At 43.5% G+C, this 27,672-nt stretch overlaps 1 protein-coding gene across 1 annotated transcript; it reads left to right on the top strand.

Moving 5' to 3' along the window:
- The first annotated feature begins 137 nt into the window (after positions 1–137).
- Positions 138–25,314, top strand: ccdc85al (coiled-coil domain containing 85A, like). Its single transcript, XM_061094139.1, has 4 exons — positions 138–468; positions 1,820–2,906; positions 21,848–21,905; positions 24,349–25,314. Exons 1-4 carry the CDS (start codon positions 223–225, stop codon positions 24,365–24,367), a joined length of 1,410 nt encoding a protein of 469 aa, XP_060950122.1. The 5' UTR covers positions 138–222; the 3' UTR covers positions 24,368–25,314.
- The last annotated feature ends 2,358 nt before the right edge of the window (positions 25,315–27,672 follow it).

The raw sequence follows: 27,672 nt of genomic DNA, 5'->3' as shown, positions 1-27,672 counted from the left end.
GGCATCGTCAGCTGTTGCTCCACAGCGGAGAGAGAGAGAGAGTGGAAGTCTCTGGAGCCGCAGAAAGAACCGGAGAAAGGAGGACAAACTATGCGACTGGTCCCCGATCGGTAACCGTCTCTCCAGCCTGAGGAAGTCGAGCGGGCAGCGGATGCGAGCAGAGGTCGCCGACGAGCCTCTGAGTGTTTCCTGTCCCTTGTCGGTGCCGGAGGAGCCGTGCCCATGGAGAAAGCCACCCCGCCGCCCCAGCCCCAGCTCCAGCTGTCCATAGCCAAGACGGAGAGTCCGGCGGAGGACATCTCCGGGCTGGCGGACGAGGACCTGGTTAAGTGGTCCAAGGAGGAGCTGGTGCGGCGGCTGAGGCGCTCCGAGGCCGACAAGATGAGCGTGATCCTGGACCACGGCAATCTCATCCGGGAGGTGAACCGCAGCCTCCAGCTGCACCTGAACGAGATCCGGGGGCTGAAGGTGAGGTGCACGGCGGAGGGGGCGCGCACTGGCGGAGGGATGAGCTCATAGGTTTGGAGCGCACCTGAGAGCGCGCATAGCGGGAGGCATGTGTCCAACTATAGGAGAGCGCGTCGGCAAATGTGAGGAGAGCTGGTGTCATTGAAGTTCCTGGAGCTATTGTGTAGGCCTGCATGAGGATCTGGCGTGAATGAATTTAGAGCCTCTGTGCACATAGGCCTGTAGGCTTAGTCTCAACCCAGAGTTATAGCTTTCATTTAACTTTTGCTGTTGAGAGGGGATCATTTAGGCTTTTTAAAAATCAAGAGGAGGGCATATTTGTGACCACAACCAATGACGGAATACAGCCTATCTCTGCCAGTAGCTTACAAACCACAGGGCAAGTAAATGTGCAGCAGGCCAGAGAGGTAAAAATCCCCCTAATACTAAAAAAGGAGAGCATCTCCCTCTGTAAAGCTTTGTTCACATGCCAGGCCTGAGATCTGGAGTCCAGACTTCTCTCTGTCTGTCTGTCTTCACACACACACACACACACACACACACACACCTTTTACATTCCTAAAAAAAGATTGGGCACACGGATCTACAACATGTGCAGGGGTGATTTGCCCTTAGAGCAACGTGGCATTTGCCTTGAGAAAATTCTCCTTCTCAGCAACCTTCACACGCTCCTTTCTTTTCCTGCACCGCTAATAAGAGGAATATGGCACAGTGTCCACAATGTTTACAGTTAAAACCGAAAACACAGCCGGAGGTGGCCTGAGATGAAGCACATTGGGATCATTCGCCTTTTCTTGGAGACCTTGTCACCTCTCCGCCCATCCAGGCTGCCTAATTACACAGAAAAGGCCGGAGGGTATGAAAGGGAGAGAGGGAGAGAGATAGGGATGGAAAGGGAGGGCAGGGGAGAGAGCCTAGGAAGGTATGGTTAAGTAAATGTTGCATAAAATGTTCAAGGCGTATGATTTCTCTGGCCTATCCCAGTCTGATTTCTGTGTGTGGTCTCTCCATCTCCGACAGAGCATTCTAATCCACATTATGTACTTCACATTGAATGGTACAGTCAATGCTTTTATGGGGGAGACAGAGAGGATTAGGATTTCATTTCATCATGATTGCATACAGCGTTTGACTGATATCTAAAAGAGCAGTAAAGTGGATTGCAACGGGACAATGGCTGCAGCGATTTACAATTAATGGAAGAATAACTACTTTGTTTTGTACGAAAGGACACATTTGTGTTCCTCCTGTGCTGTTTACCATTGTCTGAATTTATGATGCTCCCTAATGCTTTTAGGCTGAATGCCTCATCTCTCTTTTCCTCTGGTGGTTTGCCTTCTCCTCCTCCCAGGACATTAACCAGAAGCTGCAGGAGGACAACCGTGAGCTGCGGGACTTGTGCTGCTTCCTAGACGATGACCGCCAGAAAGGGAAGCGTGTCTCCAGGGAGTGGCAGCGCCTGGGACGATACAGCGCCAGCATAATGCGCAAAGAGGTGACTCTCTACCTCCAAAAACTCAAGGAGCTGGAGCTGCGGCAGGAGGAGGTCATCCGCGAGAACATGGAGCTGAAGGAGCTGTGTCTGCTGCTGGACGAGGAGAAGGGAGTGGTGGGTGGAGGTGGTGGCGGCACTGGAAGTGGCAGTGTAGGGGGGGTAGGGATGGGAGGGTGCCGCAACTCAATAGACAGCCAGAATAGCTTGCTGCTGGTGCCCGGGCAGGGGCTCCTGATGAGAGATGTAGGGGACGGGAGTAGCACCTCCAGTGCTGGGAGCGCCGACAGCTCCGACCACCCTCATCACAAGCAGCCTCACCTGGCTGCAGCAGTGGGTGGAGTTGGGAGTGCTGGGGAAAAAAGGAGCCCTGAGCTTGTACATAAACCCAGGTGTAGCAGCATAAGTGGATTAGCAGGCGACAGGGACATGTCCAGTCCCGACTACCCGGCCGGGCGTCACCGGAGTACCAGCCTGGAGTACCCGTACACCCTGCCCCAGCTCAGCCGACCCCGCTGCGGCTCCATATCCGTGCCTGACCACAGTCGAGCCATGCGAGGCCTCAGCCCGGAGAAATACGGGAGGAACGTGGGGCGCCGCAGTCCAGAGCAGCACCCCAAGCATCACAGCTCCGACCTCCTCCTGGGACAGAGGCAGCACTTCCTGGGCCAGGGGGGCAGTGGGGAGCTCTTTCAGAGGCACCACAGGAGCAGCATCAGCAGCACGGGCTGTGGGAGCCCCGAGCCCCGGCAGGCACATCTAGGGACAGTGGAGCATCACGAAAAGGGCTGCGTGGTCCCGGGGGGCAGCCCCGAAATCCACAGGCACCAGTACAGTATGAGCCCTGACCATGTGAAGTTCAGCAGCCCTGTGAGAGACGGGCAGAGGAGGCCGGCCGGAGACGAGCTGTCGCCACATCACCGAGGCATCTACAATGGAATGAATGGTAGGTGTGTGTGTGTGTGCATGTGTGTGTGTGTGTATGATCACCCGTGTTTTGAGCCTCGAATTAACCTTAAAGGAGACATATTACGCCCATCTCACCGCAGTTGATATGGTTCATTGGGGTCTTAATGAAATTTCTGAAACACATTTTGGTCAAAATACCACAAGGATCATTTAAAACACTACCCTTTTTACCCTGTCTAAAACAGCCCTCCTCAGATTTACCTGTTTTGAGTGCCTCCCCCCCCCCCTCACCCCTCCTCCCTCCCTCACGAGATACAAGCGCCCAGATTTTTAGCTATCCATTACCTCTGTAGAAATATGGCTACTGAATATGCAACCATATCGTATATAACCACAGTCAGGTGGGCCGAAGCCTGGCTCAGTGAGCTGACCGGGCCGGTGGAGCTGAGCCGTGTAGCGAGACTATGACGTGTGTTCTGGTCGTAATCCCATTCGACTTCATCTAGCGTATCGTTTCTGACATAGAGGAACCACAACAAATCGCGGAAGTTGTTTTTTTTCCAGAGTTTTTGGGACGGTAGACATACTAGATACCCAAATTAACGTGTAGAAGTGCTACAAAAGTGGAATTTTCATAATATGTGCCCTTTAACCCTCTTAAAAAGCCCCAAACATCGCACACAACCCCTGAAATGCAGCAAATGTTGCAGCATCTTTTACACAGACAACTTTACAGAGACTAAACCCACACAGACACACAAACTGGAGGAGCAAAAGTTCAAACAAAAGCCCCTCAAGGTATTTTGGTTTATTGAGTTCTCTCTGTAAAAATATACAGTGGAAATAGAGGCATTGTTTCTTATTTCAAAACTTGTGATCAGAAATTCACTTATGGCCTATTTCTTTTTTAATTGAGAAATATAAGATACTCCTTCCTTGTTCCAACTGCTGCAAAATTTACAGCATTATTGATTTTTTTTGGCGTCTCAAGAGGAATGTGGGTTGGCTCAGTGGTTGAGAGAGAGAGAAAATAAGGGGTTCAGAAATATTTGTTTTATGTTCTTGTGTTCTGTGTTTAAGTTGAACAGATTCGGCTCAAATGGTCCAGATTTGAGCTTGTGGTGTAATATTACAACTCTGGGCAGACATAAACCCGAACACACACAATCACACACACACACACACACACACACACACACACACACACACACACACACACACACACACACACATGCACATAACATGACTGTGAATTACCTCCTAACCTCTTGCTGCTGCCCGGCCCGTCTCACTGAGATCAGTTGGAATTAAGGTCGTCAGAGGGAAGGAGGAATATCAAAGTACCAACCTGGCTACTGTTTAAATACCCCACAGAGGCTGATAATGATTTCTGGGGGGAAAAGTGCTGAGTGGCACAGAGTCGGGTGAAGCTAAAGGACAAATTCCTCAAGGTGAAATATCAGCCTGACTTTGCAATACGAGGCAGAAATCACAGGAGAAAGAGGAACAATGTACACAGGGCGCAGTAAACCCAACACTTACAGGAAGGATTGCAGTTACTGTCCCTCTCATGATGGTACGTCAGTTCAGTTATCTGAGAAGCGGTGCTATATTTAATGAATGATCTGTCATTTAGGCCTATTGATTATTTGGATTCAGATGTTTCACTGTAAATAGACATGTACGAAAGCAAAGACGTGAAAGAGAGAGGGAGCTGTCTTCGCTAACATTAGATGACGTAGTACCAAGTGTATGAAAACATCCGTATGATGTCAGAGGAAATAACCCTTATGACATTGTAATGTCATCCAGTCTTGATTTGAGAGTTTTAAAAAAATAGTTTTTCTGTTTCCGTTTTTTAGTTGTGGAATTGGGTTTATATATATGAATTTAATAAAATATGAGTTTTAACCAAAAAGGGAGTTCTAAGAGACAATATTAAGTTGCATTATGGGAAATGTAGTGTTTTGGGACTGGATCCATGTTGGAGACTAACACAGGACCCACAGTCATGAGTTGTACACTTCAGCATAAACACTGCTCATTCACTTTAAATGGGGGGGACATCATGTGTTGTCGATTTGCTACAGTTGCATTGCGTTGCTTGTGTTGCAAACAGACAAAGTTGATCTTAAAGGCACGGTTGCACATACGCAAATGTCTCAGTGGCAAACCTTTTCTCCGGTTCACTTCCAATCAGCACAATCAAGGTAACGAATAAAACATTAGCTTCCTGTGGTGAGGCAAATCGCAGTATGGCTTTGTGTGTAAACTATCTTTGGTGACCTTTGACCCGCAATATTTGCATTCACGTATGTGTGACCGGGCCCTTACTCACCCTTTCAGTGCAGGCTATGGCCAATCAAATCACATTTCACAATGCAAAAAGTGGAGGCAGCTGGTGAACCTGGTGTGTGTTCATCTGGTTCTTTAACATTGTAATTGATTGTTAGCAGATTTCAAAGCCGAATATGTTATGTGTCCTGAGCATGAAACTGTGATTTGGCCTCATGATGATTGTGCTGGCACCAAACGTCCACTCTCAAGTTTTAACGCAGCATGGATCCTTCATAAAAGTCAGGTTATCTCTGCTGCTGCGGCTGCTGCTTCATTTATGACCACTCACTTTGAAAACTGATTTTTGGGAGTTCATAATTATGAAATGAAAACAACCTATCGCTGGATGACCCCTTTAAGAACTTCACAGTAGCCTCAGAAATCACAGATTTGCGGGAAACATGCTCTCTGCAGCCATTTTGCAATCTCTACGGATTGCACTGGATTATTATAAGGACACACACAACTTTGATTTGCATCATCGTTGTGTTTGTTTCTATTTTAGCTCCCCGTGTAGCTCTGTAAGATCTACCTGAAACCCATATGATGTCTGCAAAAGGCCACGCCACATAAATGCCTCGCAAATGCCTCACAAATCCTTAATTGGAAAATGTTGTGAGTTCACTGGACACTCACTGCCCCTGGAGCCTGGTGGTTTGCCAACTGTGGCATAACTGCTGTGAACTTAGCTCAGAGTGAAATGCATGCTACAAATGTATTTTAACCAGGTCCATAAAGACATAATCAATCATCAATCATGTGTGTGTGTGTGTGCATTGTCTGTCAGAATGGCTGTTTATTGCTATGATTTCATGTCCCCACAGGGCCACCGTGACTCCATTGACCTGACAGCTTTAAGTGTCACAACATCATATTTACAGTTAGATCAAAACATGCAATCAACACTTGGCCAGATGTTGGAGATTTTCTTTTTGTGGAACTGAATTCATTCCTCAGACTTTACCAGCTGCCTGTTGATGGATTAAAATCACTAAAGCATCACTCAAACTAACTGCGGTGCAGACGATAGAGAAAATAAAGGATGAGGAAGATGAATAGATGTAGCGAAAGACATCTGTGAGATAAGAGAAGTGAAGAGAACAGCTTTGTGGTCATGTCCGTGTGTGTCATCCCCTGACCCATCCTTTCTGCCATGTCCTTTTTTGGATGAAGAGGGAATTTAATTCCTGTGAGGATGTACTACATTCCACTTGCTTGGATTATCCCCTAAGCCCTTTGCACAGTATTATTTCATTTTTGTTATGTATGTGCTTGTGTGTGTGTGTGTGTGTGTGTGTGTGTGTGTGTGTGTGTGTGTGTGTGTGTGTGTGTGTGTGTGTGTGTGTGTGTGATTTGGGTGGGTGCGCTTTAGTGTCCCCATCCAGGGACAGGCAGTGGTGTTGGGTTTTCATTCAGACAAATGAAAGTCTCATGTTCATGTGACACCCAACAGTGTTGAAGCTAAGGCCATTTCAATTTCTGCCAAAATCCAAAATGAAAACAAAACAAGACGGTGACCTCTGCAGCCTTTAAATACGATCTGCTGTTGGGTCTGGTAAGCTTATGACACATGTTCTGTTATATCTGCAGGCAGGAGACAGGAAAACCCCTAAAAGCACTTTCACTCTTGTTGTGTAAAACATGACCCGAATATGATATTCACTTCATCTTCTGGAAGAAAAAAAAAAGCCAGAATACGCTTATCCTCTCCACTCAACAATGCCTGATCCATAAAATCCTTGCAGAGTGCGGTAACTCAAAAGGCATTTGAAGAATACAAGGAGGACTAATTGCATAAATTTGAGATAAAATGAGTGCATGTCACTTTGGAGTTTTAGACCAACAATAAATGTTGTCTCGCCTGTATACAATAAAGTGCCTGGTTATTCTGTGTATGTGATGATGAGCTGTATAAACAATGCCACCTTCATCTCAGCGATGACCCAGATCAAAAACATCAGCCTTTCCCTGGGACAGAATCCCTCTCAGTGACAGATAGTAAGCTATTACACTGCAGTCTCCTGACCCAGACTGGAGGGGTGATTTTCCACTAAGCCTATAGGAGCGCTACAGTGCAGAGGGTCCTTTTTCAAAAAGAGGAGACAGTTAATCATGTTTTCTGCTTTAGCAATCACAAGTTCTGCATATTAGCTTAAGCTGCTCTGATGATTCGGAGGAGAAAGCGAGGCCGCTTGAGGGGAAAAAAATACTATAGTGTGTGGGAGAACGTCTGCCCTTGTGATGCCAATGACTTGGACACACACACACACACACACACACACACACACACACACACACACACACACACTCACACACACATTAATGTCTCCATGTTTTCAGAGGACAATATATTGACTCACATTAATTTACCCAAACCTTAATCACTGTTTGCCTAACCCTTATTTTATCTAGATCTAAAGCTAATCTTAACTCTTCCCCCTTCTTAAAGTCTTTCCCTTACTGATTTATATTAGTGCTTGCTTTTAGAGTGTTTTCCCCAAAACACAGTATATAAAGATAGACGATACAGCTCCACTTCCTCCTACTATCTAGAAATTAAGCCAAAATATTCTGGATATGAAGGCTGCCATCTTGCGCTGATGACATAACATAGAGCCAGAATCAGTGTAGTAGTGATCGTGATGTGGAGCCGGAGTATCAAGGTCCAGTGGATAAAGGTGCTCGACCAATTGTTTTTTCACCTAATTCACTTTGTTTTTATAGCATCAAATAACTGATAAAACCCAACCTTACCAGAGAGATTAGAACTTGAACATAAACCAGTAGGATTAGAACCACCTCCAATGACAGACACCATCTTTGAGAAAAAATGTATGTGTAATTGGACTTTTTAGTTTGGCCCATGTCCCACCCACTCACATGGAGGAGGGTTTATGACCTATGTAGATGCCAGCCACCAAGGAGGACAATCAACACTTTGGCTTCACCTTTGGAGAGCTGACATGTGGTCCATCTTAACAGACAGTCTATAGAGTACAAAGATTGCTGAACTATGCATTTCAAGAATTTCATATAGACACGCACTTGACAGCTATCGACTAATCATTATATACATGATTCTGTCTCTCAGCGTCACTGCAAAGGTCAAAAGTCATCATCCTCACCAGTTGACTCGGAAGACCTCGTAATAAAGTCTGGAAACCATGAAACACCCGATGTAGGACAAATTAAAATAAGTTAAAAAAAAATTAAAGTACAATGTTAAGAAGTAAAAGTGTATGAAAGTGAATGACAAATGTATAAATAAAACATGCAGTTAAATTAAAAGCAGTGACAGTTACAATCAATAGTATTGTCAATTTACTCTCGGAATTGCCTCAACGGTATTAATGAAGTCAGATTAGATGACAGAATATATCAAACAGCACTGAGCAACACATCTATAAATGGTAGAAGTATAATATTTGTTTTAGATCAAATAAAACAAGGATAAAAAGGTGGCAACAAGCAAACTATGCTCCATTAAAGCCGGTGAAATTCAAATATAGAAAATAGCAAAGGTACAATGAAATCAGGTAATATGGAATGAATATTGGTAATTAGGAAAATGTGAAATCTGACAGTTACTTGTGGTCATAGCTCACTGTATAGAAACATTTGTGGACAGGGGGCAGATTAGGGCCATGCTGCGCTCATATTTTTCACTTTGACATGACAAAAGAGAATAAGAAGGAACCATTGAGTTTGACAAAAGCAGCACCATCACAGGTAATGAGTTTGGCTGGAGTTTAAAGCAGCAGTAAAGAGAAGGATAGAGCTGTTAACATTTGCTTTTGGACAGGGGATAAAAAACCTCCCTAAAACTCTTTAAATATTGAGCACTGCTCTAACTACAGATATATACAACTCCAGCATGTGGAGAAGTCTAACCCTGACAGGCCTGTCATGTCTGTTTAAAGTCGCTAAGCTATGATTGGGCCGTCGCTGTTTGTGGGAGGGGTTTGTCGAACAGTTATTTATACAAATGTAGTATTTTATGTCATATTAACTGAATCTTTGATATAAGCGTTGGCTGAACTTTTGCGTCTTTCTGTCTTACACTGTTTGGTGTTTTCTGACTGGTCGAGAACCGACAATATGGTGTCAGCATGGTTCCACAGCTTCTCTGAGTCCTAGAGCATATACCCTATCTGATTGCATTAGCTAAGATCAGCGCCCTGTCACATCGATTCTGTTAATCTTCACAATCGTAGCATCAGTTCAGATTTACCAGCTCCTGCGGCTGTTGTTTCAAAGTGCTGCTGCCTGTCAGTGCAACAGGAAGTCATCACTGAAGCTTGGGCCTGAGAGTGTTCTCCCCTTCCACTGTTACTGAGAAAGCCGGGCTATCTCACTCTTCCTCCTCTCTGTGTCTTCCTCTCTCCTTCCATCCTAATTGGCTGCCAGTGTAAACCACCAGCTGTCTGACAGAGAGGAAACTCTGATTACAAAGCCCTCGTCTTTCTCGAGGAGGAGGCCGGAGGATGTGCTGTTTGCCAGGCTGAGCTGAGGGTTGAGGAAGTCTTTGAGTGGATTACTCGTCATTTTCCTCCCCTCCTTCTCATTCTCTATCTTTTCTTTGCTTCCTTTTCCTCCGACTCTACTCCATCTTCTTCCTTACTCGTCTGCCAGTTGGGCGCTGGGTGGAAAGCAGCCCCTCGACAAATTGCGGAGCCACGCAGCCTGAGCAGCAGCAAGAAACTAAAATGCTTGTCACAGCTGCATGGCATGAAAAGGATTTGAGGGAGGAATAAGCGGCTGTAACTCAACCGGATTAGTATTATTACCAGAACGCCGCATTTGTATGGCCACTATATCCCAGCTTTACCTTTCATTACTTCTTGAACCTGCTAAAGGTTACATCCACATTACATTTCTTTTGAAAAAACATCAACTCTGCTGCGGATCCTTCTGGCGTCAAGTTTTAGTGCAGCTACAATAGAGAAACGCTGCTGGCCTCGAAGAAAACAACCAGCACTAGCCTCGGTTAACAGTGTAAAACGCAACATGGATACTCAATAACAAGTGGTGATGATACTGTGTGTAGGAGATGAGCTTTTATTTATTTGAGCAATCTGCAACAATTACTGTGTTTAGCTGAACTGGAGTAAGACGTGCATGACTTCCTGTTTACATGTGCAGTATACAAGGGTGGTCACATGATATGCGTTTTCAGGCTTGTTATATGGACAGGGATAACAATTTATTCATGTGGACAGAGGTCCTTTTAGTTTGAAAACCGCATTTTCAAATGAAAACCTAAAAGTATCAGTTTGACTTGTTCAGGGACGTGATCCTGAGTTATTTTCAACAATGTTCTCGTGTTTTATCATCTAAAACTGGAGGGACGAGAAGAGGTTACAAAGACCCAGAGATAGTCTGAACTGAGGCCTCTAGAGACGTTCTCATGGTGGATGTCTTTATCACTGCTCTGCAAAGGGCAAAATGTTACTTTTAAATGCTTTCATGGCATTTGAATTTGTAATCACACTTGAGATCAATTATCCCAAACACCTCGGCATATAGTCCTTCAGAGCAGCTAATAACGGAGGAGTGCATGATTAAGGTTTTGTTTTTCTGCCTCTGGTGTATATCATTGTCATTTTTAATTCCATCTGTCATCACCTCCAATCTCCTCCTGGATGGAGCTGTTTATTACCTCTTTTTTTCTGTGTACTACTCACAGAATACAGACTTATTGTTGGTCCTATATTGGTAATTTCAGCCCAATAATCTCTATAAGAGTAATGTCTATGGGAGGTTGAGTGTGAACTGTGTCTGACAAAGAACAACGATTGTTTGTAATTATAAATAAGGGAAAGAAAAGGAAACCGATTATGTACAGCAGATATATTGTGAGACTGCACAGTATAGAGATGCTCCACCAGTGTTCAAATGTTTCTCTAAAATAAAGATAATTCAATCGGAACACGTTGAGCACTTAACTGTTGTCGGACGTTCCCCAAACACCCCCGCCACCATCTCGCGCATCAGCAGCTCTTAAGTAGCTGTGTGAGTTATGAAGTGAGGCTTGGCGTGTACTAGCGTGGCTCCAGCCTAAACCCCGGAGGAATGTGACAAATGTTCCTCAGAAGCCCCAGTCATCCAGTAGACACGCAAAACCCAGCGGAATGGAGAACAATATTTGTCCTCTTACGTGGTGCCGACGGGGGAACGGCCCACTGAGCTGAGAGGAAATTAGCTTGCTAGGCCAGGTAATTAACTGGAAGTTGAATGGCTGCCATGTACGAGGGCAGCACCGGGCCCCTAAGGGGAGCTACATCAGTCCCAAAGTCACCAGCGGTAACCACATTTAGCGTTGTTGCATTTGCTTCGGCTGCAGCTGTGGTGTCATGCTGGGAGCTGGCAGTCGCAGGGTGTCAGGTGAAGGGGCCGGGGGTGAAGGAGGAGAGCAGAGCCGGACCGATGCAGCTGAGTGGATGTGCTGCAGGCCCGTTTTCACTGCGCTGGATGCTTGGCAGCTTTCAGGTGTTTCGCTCTGTGTGTGTTGTTGTAAGAACTCATGTCCAGGCTTTTTTTATAGTCATAATTGAGATTCATGAGTAATTTAGAGCCAGGCTGAATAAATAGACTGTGGAACATTAGGGAGACAACAGCAAAAGATAATGCGAGTACCTTAGCTCACCACTGTACGACTCAATAAGCACCTTGTTATGTAAATGTTTAAAAAAAAAAATGCATTAATTTCAGACAGTGCTGTAATATCTGCATCGATTCAAGTAAATTTTAAATGAGTAGAATTTTGCCCATTTTAAGCTGTTTAGCAGGTTCCTTGCAGAGTATATAAAATAATTTCGACCTTTGCGATGCAAGAATAAACATCATACAATAGCAATCAGACCAGAACTTGCACTCTTTATTTATAATTTCCATCCATGCCACTGATAACAATTTACACATACCGTTGTGAAATGTGAATCCCATATGAATATCTTGTGTTTCTGTGCCTGTCCATGCAGCGCAGTTTGGATTAAAGATTAATTGATATGGAACTTACCGGTCTCATTAAGTGAACTCTTACATTCATGATGGTCATTAATGAAGCCTTTGATGGAAAAGTACAGTATGTTTTTAAAAATCCCAGATACAAACTTTGAGAAAATAGAGAACTTTCTTCTCAACCTTTTCAACTCACTTCTGGCCTCCGGCAGTGACAGCTCTCACTTTCGTTTAGCAGGTGCGGCTCACTCTCCGCAAATGTTTCGCCTGGTCTGAATAAAGCTGTGAGGGATATTTACATAACAGGCACAAAAGCCGTCACTTTGGATGAAGCCAGTTGGACTCACAGGCATAAAATGTGTCCTTATGATACCAACTTTTAATTTGTAAGAAGAAAATAGTTTTATTTTCCTTCTTCCAAAAGTTACACAGTCTCCCTTTAATGCGTGGCTTCATTTCTTCTGCGGTGCCAGGTCTGTTGTGCGTTTCCATCTCATGGTCAAGCAGCAGTGATGAGCTGTTTTGCTGCTGTCATCGATGTTATGGTTTTTATGGCCCCCCCATCTGTTACAAGAGGGCTAGAGAGTGTGAACACCATGTCAGTAGGCGCTGCAGCTGAGAACATCGTAATCTCTCCATCTCCTTACACCCAGGATGTAGTTATCCATTTCCTGGGGCATCAATTTATCTGCTGCCCATATTGTGCATTATGTGCATTTGATGTAATGTTTCCTCTGATGAGACTGACAGTGAGGCGTGTGCACAGCTCCTATTACTGCTGGATGAATGGGCTTATCTTACCCACGTGAAGCGATTGGCAGCGCTGTCATTATATTTCCATCATTATCTCGTACCAGTTCTCTTTGAGTCTTTGCGATTTCCTCTCGGAGATGTTGAAATCACTTTCATTCCCCCCCGCTGCTCCAGACTGACTGGCTCATTTCCCTTACTGTTACAGCAAAAGGTGCATTTAATTACCCCCCACGTGTGGCTATCTGAGAGCTGCAGCTGCAGGTACAACATGAAACTGCAGAGAAATCCTGGGTCCCTTCGCTGACGATTTTCTTTGCAGGTATTTAGATTGTTAGTATAGCTCCTCTAATTGCAGGAAGATGAATCTCAGGTAGAAGCAGCTTTAATTGACATTTCTTAATATTCTAGCTGCATTCATGGGCTGTAGGGTTTTCAGGAATCCTGAATAACAGTGCTATAACTTCTTTAATGTGAGAAGAGCTGTGTGAAACGTGTGCAGTATTTTAAGAGCAGAAAAATGCAAATTCCCCCCCCCCCCCTCCCCCTCCGATGTATACCCAAAGGCACTGCACACCAGCGTAAATGTCAACTCATCCTTCAGGCTCTATGTGACACAATATTACCTAAAATGTCTATGCATTGCATTGTACTGGTGCAAGCTGCCCCAGCAGTTTTTCTTATTTTAATATCTAACAAAGTGCGTGACTTCTATCCAGATGCAACGAAAGGTTGTCATCACGAAGGAGGATAGAGGCAGCAACAGTCTGATAAAGTATTAACACATTGGAAAGGCTTGTGGGAAGCCAGGCGTCATTAAACGCAGATCCTAAACGAGGCAGCAAAGATCTCTGGGATGCCCGAGAGTCTAACATCATGCACAGCTACAGTGAATTACCGATAATGTATCTCATCCCAGGCCATGTGAGCCACAGAAACTCATAGCCCAATCCCCTACATGCTGTTGTATTATTCATCAGCACTGAGGAGTGATGTGTGGTGACATGTTAAAATAGGACAACAGCAGTTTATCTTGCAAACGGCCGCTTAAATATTTAATTCACCTTTGAGAATCATGGCGAGAAGTGCACCACATCAATGACTATTTGGACCCTTGTAGATTGTGCAGGGATGCCGTGAGGGGGGGGGGGTGGGGGGGCTTGAACACAAGAAGACTAAAGCAAAAACAAGAGAGTTAAGGGCTGATGGTGTAACAGAGCTCGCTTCAATGAGTCTTTCTGACTGAGCTGTTTGTTTCCCCCCCACTATGTTGAACTCTGTTGTCTAAATATGATGTACACACACTATGTTAGAGCAAAGATTTATAGTTTTAGCAGCCATCCATCCATCATGTTAAATGAGCATGGTTATGATTACTGCTAAACATAAGAATTCCTGGTAATATTCACATTGTGATGCCAGCACGCCATGGATGAATTTACACATGGTTGCATGGGTAAGCTTTCCCTTTTTGATATAGACGCGTATCTCTGTCCCTTAGATCGGAAAAGGAAAAATAACTTCACATCCAAAACACACACACGCAGACACACATCCACAGAACACACACAGAGAACACACACAGATCACCCTCGTAGGCTTGATCAGTCCACAGGGCACCAATTATCCAGCTCTACTCCAGTGAGTTTCATAGCCTCATCTGTCCACAGTCTCCAGAGCGTCTCCAGCCTAACAGTGAGCCGCCTAACCCCAGCCAAGTTAAATCCTGCTCCTACCTGCTCCATCACTCACTTCATTACAGTGCTTATATAGACACTTATTATTAATTACAGCAGCATGACAATTTTTTGGTCTCTTTTTTTGCATTTTTATCCTCTGCATGGTCTGATGCGACAAAGAGTTTAAATTATCAAAATTGAATAAAAAAAACAATAGGCAGAGAAAATAAGCATATATATCAGCATAATAACCAAGATCCTTTAAAGTATGGATGTGGGACTCATTTCACATTTCAGAGAAATACACTTATGAGGACATCAAATTGGCTAAAAGGGCAAAATATGTAGGCCTGTGCACACTAGGTCAGATTGGCCCAAATCTCATGTCTGTGCATTAACCATAGTAACCATCGTTCTAATTCATCGACTCTCATTCACAAGACAACAATGCTGATGAGTTTATAGATCACTAGATATACATCTAGTGACAATATTTCAGTTTGTGCGTATGTGTGTTGTGTTAGTGCATGTGCAGCGTGAGAGAAAGAGGGGGGAGGGGGGACAGAGATAGAATGGAAGAGGGACTGAATGAATGAATATGTGTACATGTATATATTTTTTTATATATATATATATATATATATATAAGTGCTAGTTCCTAAGTTGATTATTTATATTGTTGAATGAATTCTCGGGAGGCAGACCACATTAGCAAAATACAAATCTGCCAAAAACAACTAACGATCAAGGACCAGTCGCCCTCGTTGCCTGACAACATCACAGCAATTCCTCTTTATGCCTGAACTACTGCCACAGTGCATTGACACCTGGCATATTGAAGGTGAAAGAAAACACCAGGCTCTATATATGATGATGAATATGAGTGAGAAATCCTCAGGCATCCATAATGTCTGGAGTTTGGAAAACACCTTGATTCCACTTTATAAATACGCTGATTTAATTTTTTGAAAGAAATCCAGGCCACCAGGGTCTCAGATCAACAGTTTACACAAACCAGTCTAACAGCTAATCAGCATGTTGTTGGTACGGTCTAGTGCAGCAGAAATTACCAAAGAGGTGCAATTCCCCAGACCTGAAGTATCGCTGTGAGTCACTGACCGAATGCTGACTTGACTCAAGAAGTATCCTGCACATTGTTTCCTCATTGTGTGTGCGCGGCGTGTGTGTGTGTGTGTGTGTGTGTGTTCTGGCCACCCATACACTCTGTATTTTGCATTCAGGACTTCCCCTCATGCACCAGAGTTGCACACGGCAGCAGTGACTGCAGGGACGATGGAAGTCAAGTCTCTCCTCCTGCTAGGCAGCCACTGCCTGATTGACTGACTGTCTCTGTGATTGTCTGTCTGACTGCGAGCTAAACGGAGGGTCACTGATCTACCATGCATCTCCACAGGCTCTCCTGCCCAGTCAGCCTGAATTATTTATGTGGCACAATTTTAGGAGATCTGAGGGAATGGCCATGTGAAATTACCTTGCATTGATCCTGTAAATTGAGAGAAGGAGAGGTGGTGCGGGTGGAGGGGTGGAGGATTTACAGATAAGAGAGGATTGAGAGATGAGCATCCTGCTGGAGAGCAGCTTCATGCGTTTACTGTCTCCATTCACACATCAATAACAACTTGATTACTGGTTTTAACAAATTATACAGCAGTCATTACTAGTTTTCTTTCAGAACTGCTTGATTGTTAACGGTTGGATCGTCCTTGTTTCATTTGGCACATGTTTCTCAACAGAAATGTGTGTTTTTTTTTTTTAAATGGCCTTGATTCTCCACTATAATCTGTCCGATGACGAGTTTTATAGGGTTAATAATTTGTGTTTGGCTGCAGAGGGCAAAGAGTTCATTATTTGTAACAGTGATTTATTCAGTGTGGGAGCAGCTTCTCCCAAACCAATCTCACACATATCTTTGTGAGGAAATCTGGAGTCTCTCACTCCAGCTCTGATGCACAGAGGTGGAGTTTAAGGAAGCTTAGGCCCCACATTATGTCAGAGTAATCACATTATCTAGATACTCCTTCTCTGACCTACAACCAAACCCCTTCGCTCTACACATCTCTCCCATCCGGTTAAATCCAATTTTGGTTTTAACACTCTGTCCGTAAGTGAATCAACAAACGCCATCCAAGTGAGCCGTGTGTGTTCTCACTTTATATCTGTCCTTGAAGAGGTCACAGAGCGAGGTTAGGATTCAGAAAGAGATTGATCAAGTTCACTTTAAAGGGATTTCTCTGGATTTTGGCATATGGCTGGCGTGTGCGTTTACGGGACAGCTCCATCACGAGACAGCAGTTTGTAATCTTGTGACCTGTGAGTGTGTGCCTGCCGACCCAGAGACTGCAAATCCATTTAAGCTTTTAACTGCTCTTGTGCTTGAGCGGTCAAGGTTTGAATCCTTATACTGAGAAGTGAGTTAACACGATACGTTGAACCAGAAACTGCCCTCGTATTATTCTTTCTGTACGCACAGAAATGTCAGAGTGCCCATAGTGTCAGACGGAAACAAATGACAATGCAATGACACCAAAATATCAACCGTTCTTGAAACTGATCTGGACGTCTGGATGTCCCAGACAAGCTGGGGAACAGACGGACGCCACCCTTCATACACCAGGGTGACGACATGGTCCTTCCCAGCATGTGTTTACTCTGGGAAATCATCTGGAACCCATCTGAAAATAATCTCATCGTGCAGAGGACACTTGGTCTAATATTAATTTCCGTCCAACTATAATATAAGCAACATAAATTACAGTTTTAGAACTCTGGCGTCAATTAAAATCAACATTCACAAACTGATGTCACTGTGTTCATCCATCAGAACATGGTACCACACAGTCCTGCTTTAAATTAACCATCTATCAGCTACACTCCACAATGCGAGGGTCACATGACAGACAGTCGAAGGTGTCAAGTATGCTAATTTTAGGTTGCCTTGTGATAGTTTTTCTTTCCCTTAGTGGAACACAGCAGGAGATTGCCTGGGTCAAACATGTTTACAACAACAGGAAAATGTCTGGAACATTTAGGCGGCGGGTGCAAGAGAATGTAGGACGTGTTTTTGTTTTACATCCGGTCTCGTCTTCTTTTTGTTTATTTCAGTTTTGCATTAATCGTGCGTTAGGAACCTCATTTTCATGCCATTAGAAATCACCATTTTCTTTATGTATCTCACTCACAAGGGCTCATTTGGACATTTTACAAGCTTATTCCGGACATTTGTGTTCTCACATTCAGTCCATCTAAAAATCTTTCAGGAATATATCTGGAGCTCAGTGCACATCTGAAAGCAGCTGAAGTACAGCACAGCTGTCACTGGAAAGGAAGGGGGACGTCCATACTGCTGCATTATTTCATTCCTAAATACAAATTCAAGTTTAAATTGTCAGTGAAACATTTATCAGGCCCACTGCACATAATTACAAGTAATCAGACTTCTATTGAACACATTTAAGCATCTATTCAATGAGAATGTCTCTCTGCTCAGACTCTCTCTCTGGTAAATGATCAGACAATGACGGCAACACATAGAGATCTTCAGAGAAAACACAACTTGTAGAATTGGTTCAAGGAAAAAAAAGAAGAAAACCTCATTCAAATACCAATGAGAATTGACCAATGCACACTAAATGGCCAGCTTGGTTACCCTCGTCTGTCTCATGACCCTGGCCTTGCACGTTGTGGCTGTTGAACTGTCTACCATTAGTGTGTTTAGCTAGATTTATAGTTGCATGTTAGCTATGGAGGCTATACACACAAAGCTCCTGTAGCTATGTTGGTACGTGCACCTCATCACCTCAAATATCCTACTACGATGGTTCCACGTGGAGAGCATAAGAATGTGTGGGCAGCTCGTGCTACTTGTGTTTTTCTCCTATTAATAATTAGTTGCGTTCACGTTTGCAGTTACGCACATCTTGCATCAAAGCCCTTTCCTCTAAAAACCTTGGCCACAAGTGTCACTCTCTATTATTGTGGATGAAAGTATCAAGCATGGTTGCAAATTCATGTGGACATGCCAGACAAGTCTTTGTGCTGTGGAACCATTTGTCTCTTAGGAAAATTCACATGGGACACTTCTGGAACTGATCACATTGTCTAATGGCTACTTTAATTTTCGCTCAAGTATTATCAACACAAATTCAGAGCAGACTTAGTATAATTTAATGCCATTTTTTCCCAGCATCAATCCAAAACCACTTCCACAAACTGCATGGCTGCTTTTGCGAGACCACTCTATGTTTGCATCGATCCATCAGATGCATGTTCAGGCAAAGCCCTGCCTCCAAATGTATCAGCTAAATAGCTGTCAGCTACACATCCTGTCGACTTTTAGTGGGTTTGTGTTTGTGTGTTTCCGAGGAAGCCAGACGCACGTGACCGTGTGTTTACTGGTCTCTAACAGGTCTATAAGATCTGCTTTAACCGTGAAATCAATCCCATTCTGCACGCCCTGACCTCCAAATGAAAATACCCTCCAGCAGCCCACTTCCGCACCACCCACCCCCGACTTTTTGAAGGAGTTTTCGTATCTCTCACTGCCCTCTTTGCCTCTTCCCCCCTCCCCCCCACGAAGATAAACAGAGCGAGGGAAGGGGCAGGTGGAGGTGAAGGTGGCCTCTGGAATCCCTCGCAGAACTCGGCGATCACAAGAGCGTCATGAATCTTTAATGTGAGATGTTGGTGCGCCAAGGAGAGGAAATGTGCTGAAAACACGATTATGGACTCCTGGGAAGGAAACGGTCGGTGGAGAGAGAAAAGGAGACAGAGAGCTATGTCAAGCAGGGGTGCAAGGATAACATAATTGTTTTGAGGGGCAAAGGAGGTAAAGAAGGATACCATTTTTTTAATAGACTGCTTAAGGCAAGGGTGTTTATACTTATTGAAAGATATAATATGTAATTTCTTCGACCGTTGTTATATATTTTATTGACTTTCAATCCCAGAGAAATCCCCAGTTTTATTCAAGACGAATGCAGAGCCCATCGGCTGTAGTTGAACGGGTCGAACATTTCGTCACACAAAACACAAACACCCATACTTGTGATGTCTTAGGTCAAGATGACATTTCGGCTCATCTCTATGAAAAGCTGTCTGCAAATAAATGCAGGTAAATCAAAAGCCAACAGCCGATCCATCTCTTCTGCTCTCCACACAGACTATTTACCTGCGGGCATCAAAGCTACTCAAACGTAATTTCAAACTAGAAACTGAAACCAAAGGGCTTCTGGGTCAAAAGTCTTGTCCCTTAGCTACAGATTCTGCATATTCACACGGAGAATCTGTATCTCATATTCAAGGTAATGGGATATTAAATTTTAGTCACCTTGTAATTGTGTTGTGTCAACCTTACCCATAGCCTTGCCTGTATAACTTCCGGGGTAAACAACGTATGACGAAGGAAAAAACACTCTGCTAGCCATTTAGCCAGTACAGTTATTTCCTTCCCCTGTTTGTATTGGTCACTCATACTAGTTCATGATTATTCATTGTCTTTTGTTTTTGCAAACGCACAGGGGAACCAAGCAACCCAAGAAGATTATGTAACAGGAAATGGTGGTGAAGACAGCAGCTCCCATGATCCCACGCTGCTTTCCAACATCATCAAACTAAGTCTTTTGCTATTGTTTTGACTCAGAGACCCCTTGTGGTTGAACTTTTGACATATTGTACATTCTGCTCACAGAGTAGGATTGCAGTGTCCGCTACTTCAAATGACGTTTTTTTGGACAGCAACATTTTTCTTTCCTGGGACACAAGAACAGAAGGAGCAAAGGAATCTGTGGTCAGAGGTGTCAAGATAGAGTCAAGAGGCTGTCTTGTGTTTAAGGGCAGTAAAGCTGAGTGTGATAGTGTGATGTCTTACACTTGGGAGAGCATTACCAGTGGACCAAGCTGCTCAGTCTGTCACTCATTAAACCAAATGAATCCTTGTTTTCTTGCCTCCTCCCTCTGTTTCCCTTTATCTCTTAGTCAAAGATTTGACACACTTGATGATTAAAGTGGAGATAAATCTGTCTGGCTGTGGGTGGGCATGTTTCTGTGTGGTTCTCATTTAGCCAGCCTGTGAGGGTTGTTGCCGCTTCGCTGCTGTCACTTGCACCAGCGCAGCACAGATTGAAACAGACGAGGGGGGGAAATGCGGGAAGAGTTGGAAATGCGGCTTCACGCCACACAACACAAAGTGGAGGCCATCTTGATCTCCTTTTACTTTTACTTTACTTTTTACATGTAACGCTTTGCATTTGAAGTGTGTCTGATGAGATGAAACATAGATTTGGTTCAGACCTGGTATTAACATACATCCTTAGAGATCTGATCACAAGCAGAAAGCTCTCTTCACGTCTGTTCCTACCTCGTATTAAAATGAATCCTGAATGTGTCTCCTGTGACCACTTATAATCGGCTATTCCCCACTCTACGTTTAAGTGACAGAATTAATGAATGTGCACTGCTGTGAGGAAATATTTGATCAAGTTAAGAAAAGTATCAATCATTTCATGGTGATCAGTGATAATATTGCGGCGTTGGCAAACAAACCAATGTACGGACACTGAGAGGCGTAACAAATCATTTAAACTGTAGTGGTTCTGAGACGTGAGCATAGGCGGTCCTTCATACGTGACCTAGGATGCAGATGCATTCACACGGTGGAAATAATGTGGCCACATGAGTCCCGGGTAACTCAGGATAGATGATATTACCAATTCTGAACTGGGTCATAGAAATACATGTATTCGTGCCAAGCGAACACTGAGATGACTTAAGTCATTGACGAGTGAATAAACTATTAGTTACACCACTCAACCACATTTTTGACAGAGCCGGTCCTTTTGCCTAGCTAAGCTAATCACCTCTGGGCTTTTGTCTCCATACTTAACATTCAGATGTGAGAGTGGTATCAATGTTGTCATTTTACTATGTGCAATAAAGGTTATTTAAAAAAAATGCCGTACTTTTTTCTGCATTTATTTTTGTTCGTCTTTGTGTTGTGCAGTCATTTCTCTAAACCAAACATATTCCCAATTCCACCTACTATTCCTGCGCCTGCAAAAACTGCTCGCAATCCATCGGCATGTTTTATGTATGATTAATTTCCCCCCTTGTTTTGGCAGTGTGTAAACAGACAGACATCATTATAGATTAATGAGAAGCTCTTCTTTTGTCAAAAACAACAACATTTGAAAGACTTCTAATCCTTTGCCTCTGTCCTCTTCTCTCTCCGTCACAGCTTTGATATCAGCCGGCTGCTGCACTAACAACTGTAGAAATGTCAAGTTATGGGACAGGTAAGAATGCACCGCCGCACTGATTCTTCTGCACAAACCCCATAAGTGTTAATTAGTGTCTTTGAAAGAAGAAAAAACGGCCTGTGAAGGTCGTTGTGTGCTCTTTCCACAAGGGTCTATAATCCTGTAATTAACTCCCATTATTCTATTTTACCATAGCGTGCTTCCTGCAGCTAGAGTCTTGAGACTTATTTACATTTTATTGTTGGGCTGGGGGGTGCATGTGATTTATTTCAACAGTATCTGAGGGGTTTCACTCTGTTCTGATCAGTGGGTGATCTACAAAATACATTCTGCTGGGATTCCGTGTCATTGCAGGGTCGTTCTATGACTTAGTCCGATGTAGCGGCCCCTGATGAGTAATGTGTTTGCATGCTTACTCTGGCCCAGGTGTAATCACAATGGGTTTACATTGAGACTACCGAGTTAGAGGTGACCCTTTCCTGTCCCTGTGTGCCATCCTACATCTTCAATCAGGCCCCAGCGGGAGGGCGAGATGGCTGTGTTAATATTTAATGACTGCAAGACAAGACGTCCCTCCCCCCTCAGGGATAGCCATTGCCCACCGGCCACTCCTGTCGCAGAACGCACGCACTACCGTGTTGTGTGTAACGGCACGCACATTGTCACTTTTGCTCTTGCAACTATGCTGACTTTCCTCTCTGCGGATGTGGGCGTCTTCCTCCTTTTCCTTCACATTAGTATTTTCACTCCGTCAATCCTGCGCCTGCAGTTTTTTCAGCCCACTCCCAAATACCTTCGGGCGAAAATACCAATGACTCAGGTGAGGAGAGGAGGAAGGTGTACTTTATGTCAGTGGATGATTTGCGAGCTCAAGGATGTGCTAACAGTGCAGACTGAAGTTGGGTCCCATGGCTTTCCCTCAGCTCCCTGCTGCGCTGCAGACAGACGCAGGAGGAACAAAAGATCTGTCTTCCTTACACAACACTAAAAGTCTGGACATCTCTTTCATTCAAACTTTCTGCCTCTTTCGGCTGCAGCTAATGTCGTAACTAATGACTTTATTTGTCCTTAATAAATCATTTGGTAATACGTAATGGGCCGTGAACATCTTTTGGGGTGACAGATTGTGAAAAATCCCTGTGCCCCAGTGGTGTAGAGCGTCTGGATCCATTTATGAAAAACTTAGTAAGATTTACATCTGCAGACTTAATGGATTATTGTAAGAACACTCGAAAGTGACCTTCAAGATAGGAGTCAGTGCTTGTGTTGGTTTGAAAGGCAAAGTGAATAAGCATTTTTCCACACACAACATGTTTACAGGTCACAGTAAGAAATGCAGGTGGAAATAATGAATTTTTATGGTTGAATCCATTTAACTGCTTCAGGTTCAGGGTCCCGGCAGGTTCACACTGACTTAATGAGACACTTGAGTGGAGCAGGCCCGTCATCTGGAACACATTACTGACACTTATTCAAACATCTGCTGTGAAAAAAAAGAGAATTAGGGTGGAATCCTATCTGTCTCTACAGGGAACGCTTGATTATTAATCAGCGTGATGTTGAGTTATCCATTGCCATGCAGAATATCAGTGGCGTCTTGTTCCTTTGCAGGGAATTATCCAGAATAGGTGCATTGGAAAAGGTCAGATTTCATCCTGTTGAAGCTGGAGCTCCTATTAAAATGAGACGCGTAATCCTAACTTTATTCCTCTGAAACAAATATCCTCAGGCTGGGTTTATACCAATCAGTTCATGCGAGATTTAATTTAAAAATGTAATTTAAATTTGCTATTACATTTCAAACTCCTCAGGAAATACCTGTGTTAATCACCAAAAACAAACACAAACACTTCTCTTATGTTTCCTCCACAGTTGCATTTGTGAGCTCACCAGTAGCACTGCTAATGCATCTGTTTAGTATCAATATGTAGTATATACTCATTTAATACATAGTGTAGGACACACTAACATATACTTATAAAGAGACTGAAGGTTTAAGTAAAGAATTATTATTTGTATATATAGTATATAGCATTGACAGAATGTGGGCATGATTCTAATAAGGAGCACCTTGGAAAACCTAGTTTGTGACTGATGAATGATTTAGACCCAATCCTTGTTATTGACATATATTTCATTGCTGTCTATAAATCCTTACCACTCAATTTAATGATGCATACTTCTCATTAGCTAGAATCTGTAAACCTTTACAAAGTGTGACCTATAGTGCCATATTTAGATTTTGATCGACATGTTCCTTTTTTTATTCGTAAGTTTGTAGAAATATGCTTCTTTTCTGTTCAACATGTATACTCACCTACAGTTTAAACCCAGCTATTCTGTGACTCAGGAGTATTTGTACCAATTAATTCCTGTACTCCCAGTCTTTCCTTTTAAGAAAATCAATCAAGGATCAATGATGCATAATTCACGCCGTTCTAATGACTTCTCCTCTCGTTCTCCTTGTCTCCCTGAACAGCTTCGATGCCTCCTCTTGACCCCAAGTTGGACAGTTATGCTCCTCAATCAGAGGAGGGGTCGCGGCAGTACAGCCCTCCTGCATCTCCGGCCTTGATAGACACGGGGGCCCCTGGGTGCCTCTGTCCACAGCTCCACACGGTCCGTCGCCAATGGCCTCATCCATGTCGGCAGCCCTGACACGGCATGCCTCCATTTTCTTTGTTTCTACATATCGATGTTTAAGCGGAGGGGAGTGTCCTGAGAGAATGCTGTTAACGTGGTTGGTACAACTCGTGAAGACTGCCACACCTAAACGGATCGGAGCGGATGTCTCTCCCTGCCAACTGTGACACAGCTACCTCCCAGAGAGCACCCAGAGAGACGGAGGGTGGGCGGCCGCGCTGGGGATCGGTGAGAGGAGATGGAAAGGGGGCTGTCCCCTGTTTACAAATGTAGATCATTGGTGGAGAAGCACAGAAATGAAACTTTCTACGCCCTGCTGTTCTAAACTTTAACTATTTTGCTACATACATCTCTTCGATCGAGTCCCACTCTCTCCCTCCTCTCTTTCATCCTCAGACATTCCTCATCCAAAATGTATAATGAGACTGGTGTAATCTAACGTTCTGTCTCCCATCTCCAAATCCAGCCGATCACACGATCGCCATCGTATCCTCCTCCATCCTCGTAATTTTTTTCAGCCATTTCAACTGAACTTTAAAAAAAAAAAAAATCACAAAACAAAAAACACAGACGTCAAAGATGATCAAAGTGAAGAAAAAAAACCTTTTCCTGTGTCTTAAACCAACATGGTCAACATTACTAGCTGCTGACAGATGTCTAGTTCTATAAGATGCAATGTTCAGGTGTAATTCTTCTTTTTTGTATTTTCTTCTTTGCTCCCTTCAAGCGCCTATATTATAGCTGGGGAGAAAATTATACATTTCTCCATGTTGTTTTTTTTTACAAGGAAGTGAAGTCCAAGTACAAGGTAGATTATTGGATTAGTTTTCTATATATCTATATCTATATATATATATATACATATCTATAATATGATTATTATTTTTGACTTACTGGTATTAGAACTATTATATTAAGATGCATATGATAAATATATCAAATAATAAAAAGACTTCTTTATGTAAAAGTGCATCACTTGTTCAGTTTTTATTTCAGTGTGCTGAAATGAGATGGTGGTGAGTGTGTGTTGAACTTTCACCTGCCGGGTCAAAGGTCAAGTTGGACTCGTAAAGCAAATTTTAGGGTCGGGGAAAAATCCATATGTCATGTAGAGCAGCAGTGTTCCAGCCAATCAGCAACAGGGGTTAAAAATAAACATCCTCAGATAACGACCAGCACCACGACTACAAGAGTCAAGATTCAAGACAGTCACTGCAACTAGTGGTACAGAGGTAACGGTACAGACAGACCGTTGCAGCTGATTCTGGTCATTGAACGGGTTATGTAAATAAAAATAATAACAATGAACTTTATTTGTATAGCAGCTCAAAGTGCTTTACATACAATATAGATGAAAATATGTTAACATATAACATGTTACGATACAGAGGGTTGATTGGGTGTATAGTTAATGCTAATAAATGAAGTGGCTAATTCCAACTTGTCAGGTCAGTGGTTGCCTTGGTAATGGTCCTGCATGAATGTGGAGGGTGGAGCTTCTGAAGGAGCAGTGGAGGGAGGCGTGTTTATGTTTTCAAGACCTCATACGATCAATCGATCCCTAGAATCAATAACTCCTTTACGGCCCTGTCCCAATGCCTCTCCCTTGGCCCTACACCGAGAAATGAAGTCCCCTTCCCTGTCCCCTTCCCCAAGGAGCCTACCCCTAGGAACTGGGACTCCACTCAGCAGCAGTCATCAGCAGACTGCCAACGTTATTACAGTGACAAACAATATTATATTAACAACTGTATCAACCAACATTGTAATAGTGACACATCTAGAGCATTCAGGAATTTCCTTCTACACCTTCGTTTTTAGGGGGGTCGTAAATACACTACGTTGGAAAGGGTGTTTGAAGTGCTCGATGGCCACTACCCCTTCATCACATAGAGAAATATATGCTAAACAAAGGGGTAGGGCAAAGTGGTGAATTGGGACAGGGCATAAGTGGGTAAATACGATTCCAAAAGAGTACAAATCTACTTCAACCAAATTAATCAAGCTATAGCAAAGCTGGAAACCACATGTTCAACGTGACATCACCGCATGTCCCCCCGTCTCATCCTGCCAGATTGGAGACAATAGGATCAACATGGAAAGAATGTCCTGTTAAATCACTGGAACTGTAACAGAGGCGTCTTCCTTCCTCTGCACCCGTCACCTTCCTTCACATCCTGACCAAGAGGCTCAGTCCAGCTGTGCTCTGACATCTGCCACCACCATTGTGGGGGGGCTGTTTATGGGGACAGGTTAAACAATAGGGATGATGATATTCTTTATTTTTGTTATGGTAAACAAATCCCAAGAAAGAATAACCAACAGTGGAATAGACCGTCTCATACTTTCCAACTTCCCAAAAGTCCTATATGTTCACTGAAGATATAATTTTTTTTAAAAAGGTCACAAATATTTCATTTAATTTCTAGAAAAATGCCAAATAATTCCCAATTACCGCTGGTCACTGTCCTTTTTGAAAACATTTCTCAGTCAGGATTTAAAAGTGCAAATGTCGGGGATTACTTCAAACTGTTTATTATTATACAGTTATTACTATGGCAGCAGGATGGTGGATGTATGCTAAACTCAAATAAACTACAGTGCCTGTGTTCATTGTAACGAAAGGACATGGTGGTGCATTTATAGTTCAAAGCATTAAGATATATCTGACTCATACTAGACACAAATCTATTCACAACGGATTTTTTTTAAGGTCAGCTAATCTGAGCTTTGGTTTGGTTTGGTGACGTCTCCAGGAAGAAATTAATCAAAGTCACTGCAAGGTCACAAATACCCACATGCCTTGGTGTGTGTGGTGTGTATGTGTGAGTGCGTGTGTGCTTTGTTTTCGGCCGTCCACTGGGTCAGAGTATTATTGAGAACACTCACAGTACCAGTGAGAGCAAACAGAGGCTGATCTGGTTTGATCTGATTGCTCAGAGTGATTAGGGCTTACTTATTTGCCATGAGAAAATCTCTTTAATTAAGGACTGGAGCTGCAGTGCTGGTATTTGAATTCACTATCTTGGCACTGCAGTTTCATATTGTCCTCCTATGGGATGCCCTGCTGGGGGAGGCATCTGTTGGGGAGCTATAGTGGCTGATTGAACTGAGTGATCACCTTATCTGGGGTTCAATGAAACCTCTGTCTATTGATGTG

This window comes from Limanda limanda, chromosome 2, assembly GCF_963576545.1.
Source record: "Limanda limanda chromosome 2, fLimLim1.1, whole genome shotgun sequence".
Taxonomy (NCBI): domain Eukaryota; kingdom Metazoa; phylum Chordata; class Actinopteri; order Pleuronectiformes; family Pleuronectidae; genus Limanda; species Limanda limanda.
Note: the sequence above shows the minus strand (reverse complement) of the source record. Positions and strands in the feature narration are given on the sequence as shown.